The sequence below is a fragment of the Hemibagrus wyckioides genome, linkage group LG13 (assembly GCF_019097595.1).
Source record: "Hemibagrus wyckioides isolate EC202008001 linkage group LG13, SWU_Hwy_1.0, whole genome shotgun sequence".
Classification (NCBI taxonomy): Eukaryota; Metazoa; Chordata; class Actinopteri; order Siluriformes; family Bagridae; genus Hemibagrus; species Hemibagrus wyckioides.
In genome coordinates this window covers 7,805,102-7,808,560 of record NC_080722.1, presented here as the reverse complement: position 1 = coordinate 7,808,560, position 3,459 = coordinate 7,805,102, and the positions used below count along the sequence as shown (strand labels likewise).

Here is a 3,459-nt window from a genome sequence, read left to right as displayed (position 1 = left end):
AAACAGCTCTACTGTACATCAGCCCACTTTCTCACACACTCCTGGGCAGCCTCACCGTTAACCAAGTGATGAAAAGCCTGATTCGGGCAAATAAAAGGAAACAGCTGTGGGCAGTAAAGTCATCCTGTAGAAAGAGTGAGAGAGAGAAAGACAGACGATCTGGATGAAAAGACAAATTTTTCATCCACCGTTAAATAAGCCGAGTATAAATAAAAGCGCACAGCTGAACTCTTGAACTCGCTGGATTTGGGAAGCCGCACTGACTCTCTGAAATCAGCTCGATCCGAAGTGACAAGCGGAAAATGTCCAAGGCTTACCTCCTGTTAGAGACGGGGATACGAGTTAAACAAACGGGACTGCAAAACAAATTTGCTATCACCGAGTAATGAAAGCATGTACACACTCATGTAAGGCACTTTCGTTAACATTTCACAGGTAATAATGAGCTCTAATTTCATTAGACTAGGGAGCACAGCTATAGGACAGAGACGCGTTCAAGGGTGCGAGGCAGAAGCTGCTCGTAATTAGGGGAGCGCGCAGCGGGGACGCGCGTTCACTTCAGCGCTCGATTAAACACTAAATACTTCTTAGAAGAAAAAAAATGTCAGCTCGACGAAGCTGCTGTACATGATGTGCTGCTGGAATGGGTCAGGCTTTCCTAACAGGGCACTGACTGAAATATGCATGAAGGGTGACGTGGAATACATGAAAATAAGGAGAAGGTAAAAAAAATAGTCAAGTAAATGTAAGTACACAGTTATATACTGAGTGAACGAATGCAGTGTGTGTAAGCGTTTTTTAATCAGTATTTTAATGAACTACTATTATTATTATTATTATTATTATTATCATTATTATTATTAAACATCTGTATATTATGTTCTTTACAAAATAGTATGTAGGCTTGTAGTACTTGGTCATAATTAAGATCATAACAAAATATCTATTAAGTAATTTGCTATAATTAATGATGAACAGGTAAAGTGGAAAAAAGGTGGTGTCTGTGGGATTATTGTGTTAGAAAATCTGAAAATCTGAGGGCAACACGCAACTATATAACAATAACAATAACAATAATAATAATAATAATAATAATAATAATAATAATAATAATAATAGTGCACTGCCAAAACATTTTTGTTTGTTTTTTACACAGTTTATTTACAACATAATTTACAAAAGTACGAACGCATTAATTAAATAAACCATACATCGACATCCCTCTGCAAACAGTAAACGAAATAAATTTGACTATGTGGACCATGGACATGACGCAACGTGCTTACTGAAACATGGGTATTATACAAAAATAGCCTTTCAGTAATCATGTTGCATACATAGTACCATTGTTATCCTAGCTTCCTGATGAGTAAATTCTCCACATTTACACTTTGGAGCAGTGCAGGGGTGAACACTGTATATGTCAATGCAAAACGTTTTTTTCCTTGCAATAGCCTTACAATAACATCAAGTCTGACAAATCAATTGAAAACTGGATTTTTTTTTTACTGTGCATATACATATTTACAGGACTTGAGAGTGCAATTGGTTTGGCAATGTCTCAAAAACCAAGCCCAACCAAAATACAAATAAAGGTGAAAACATGAGGTGTGCGCTCACAGAGCGCAGTAAGATCCTATTCTGTCTATCCAAGTCCCACCTAAACCTCGGTTCCCTCGCGGCTGTATATTAAATTGTTTACGCTGAAGTGGTTGCCGAGGCCGGGGCTGTAGTAACTCAGTCTGTGGTTCATGTGGCCCGGGTCGCTCGGAGGAGCTGACTCTCCGGGGCAGTAGGAGCTCAGGGGCGACACACCCTCCCGGCCCCGTGTTAAATCCGCCAGCAGCGCACCAGTGTCCCGCGCCCTCATCCCGTCTCCGTTTCCTGTCACCACCGAGTTCATGGTGCTGACGAACGTGCTGAAACACGGAGTGAGCTCTGGTGAGGATTTGGGGTCGCTCGGGCTCGGTGAACGCTGCACGACGCCCGCGAGGCTCGCCGTGTCCGCCAGTTTGAGCGCGCTCGTGTCCTCCGTTTTCACCGCATCGACTCGTCTCTTTCTCTTTCTCCTGAAGTTACCGTTGTCAAACATTTTCTCACAGTTTGGGTCCAGAGTCCAGTAGTTGCCCTTGCCTGGAAGATATATGCAGCGTTTAGCATCCCAGCACATCTTAAATATAGCTTTGATATTTCATGAATTGGTTAATAATTTAAACAAAGTCAGCTGACACATTCCCATCAACTCCCACACTCCTAACATAGAATGAAAATGTGTTAACTGCCAGCAAGCACGCATTTTCCCTGGAAAACAAACTTATTAAAATCTAAAATGCACATGGACTTACCAGGATCGTCCTCGTCTCGCGCGACCTTTTTAAAGCAGTCATTAAGCGACAGGTTGTGCCTGATGGAGTTTTGCCATCCTGCTTTGCTCTTTTTGTAAAACGGAAAGTTGTCAGAGACATACTGGTAGATCTGGCTGAGTGTGAGTTTTTTGCCCTGTGCGTTTTGGATAGCCATGGCAATCAGGGCGGAATACGAGTATGGAGGTCGAACCATCTTGAAAAGGTCCTGTTGTCCCGGGACGGCCAGCCATCCGAGGTCGGTCCCGTGGAAACCGGCTGGAGGTGCCAGGAACTGTCGCTGACTTGCTCCATAACCAGGCTGCATGTAGGTGGAGGCCCCGTTTGCGCCTCCTGGAAGGTACGGAGAGGAGGTAGTACCGATGCTCGGCCCGTTCAGCCACAGGTACGGGTTCGCACCGGGAGCTGCGTACTCGGCCAGGCCATATGCCTGAGCATGCACGGAAGATCTAGGTGACGGGTGGTGTGCGCTCTGTTGCTGTTGATGGTGATGGTGGTAGGCGCTCAGGTTGTCGCAGTAGGCGGCCATGTCCAACATGTCCTGCGCGCTCGGGTTTGCCACCGGGCTCAGCTGCTGCGGCGATGGCTGCTGCCCGAAGGCGCTCATAATCCTCTCTCCTTCGAGAAACATGGAGCGTGCCGAGTTTGTAGTGTGTGTTTCTCTATTGGGGTTTCAGTGTACAATGCTGTAAGAGGTCTCCGGGGAGGGGTATTTAAGCAGGTTTGTAGGGAGGGTAAATGAATGAATCTGTGAATGAGGACACCTCCCACACTCAGCTCACTCTGATGGCCTTCATCCAATATGCAACGACCCGGCGTCAAGATCCTGCGGGTGATATGCATGTTAAAGGAGCTACTCCTTAGCTGATTCTTTAAACCAAGTGCTATCTTCTCAATGCTTGAAAAATTCAGCGTGTCCTTATACTGATCGTCTTGCGTTTTTATATGCATAGTGACATATATACAAATATATAGATATGGAATTAAAAAAAAAGGAATAAAATGTCAGAAGGCAAAAAATAGGCTTATATAAATAAATGTAATTCACACAATATGCCTTTACTGCACTTTTTTGGGAAGAATAAAATCCGCACAA

The 3,459-nt window shown here is 44.2% G+C and overlaps 1 protein-coding gene across 1 annotated transcript; it reads right to left on the bottom strand.

Moving 5' to 3' along the window:
• Positions 1–1,365: 1,365 nt before the first annotated feature.
• foxi1 (forkhead box i1) lies at positions 1,366–3,016 on the bottom strand. The gene is made up of 2 exons (XM_058407039.1): positions 2,346–3,016; positions 1,366–2,133 (listed from the first exon to the last, which is right to left on the bottom strand). The coding sequence occupies exons 1-2, from the start codon at positions 2,992–2,994 to the stop codon at positions 1,661–1,663; spliced, it is 1,122 nt and encodes a 373-aa protein (XP_058263022.1). The 5' UTR covers positions 2,995–3,016; the 3' UTR covers positions 1,366–1,660.
• Between the last annotated feature and the right edge of the window lie 443 nt (positions 3,017–3,459).

What these genes read in the sequence shown, in the direction of transcription:
- foxi1 (XM_058407039.1), bottom strand. Translation starts at nt 2,994, where the DNA reads ATGTTTCTCGAAGGAGAGAGGATTATGAGCGCCTTCGGGCAGCAGCCA. An exon ending in GCGAGACGAGGACGATCCTG is followed by an intron (nt 2,134 to 2,345) that starts GTAAGTCCATGT and finishes TATATCTTCCAG; the next exon opens with GCAAGGGCAACTACTGGACT.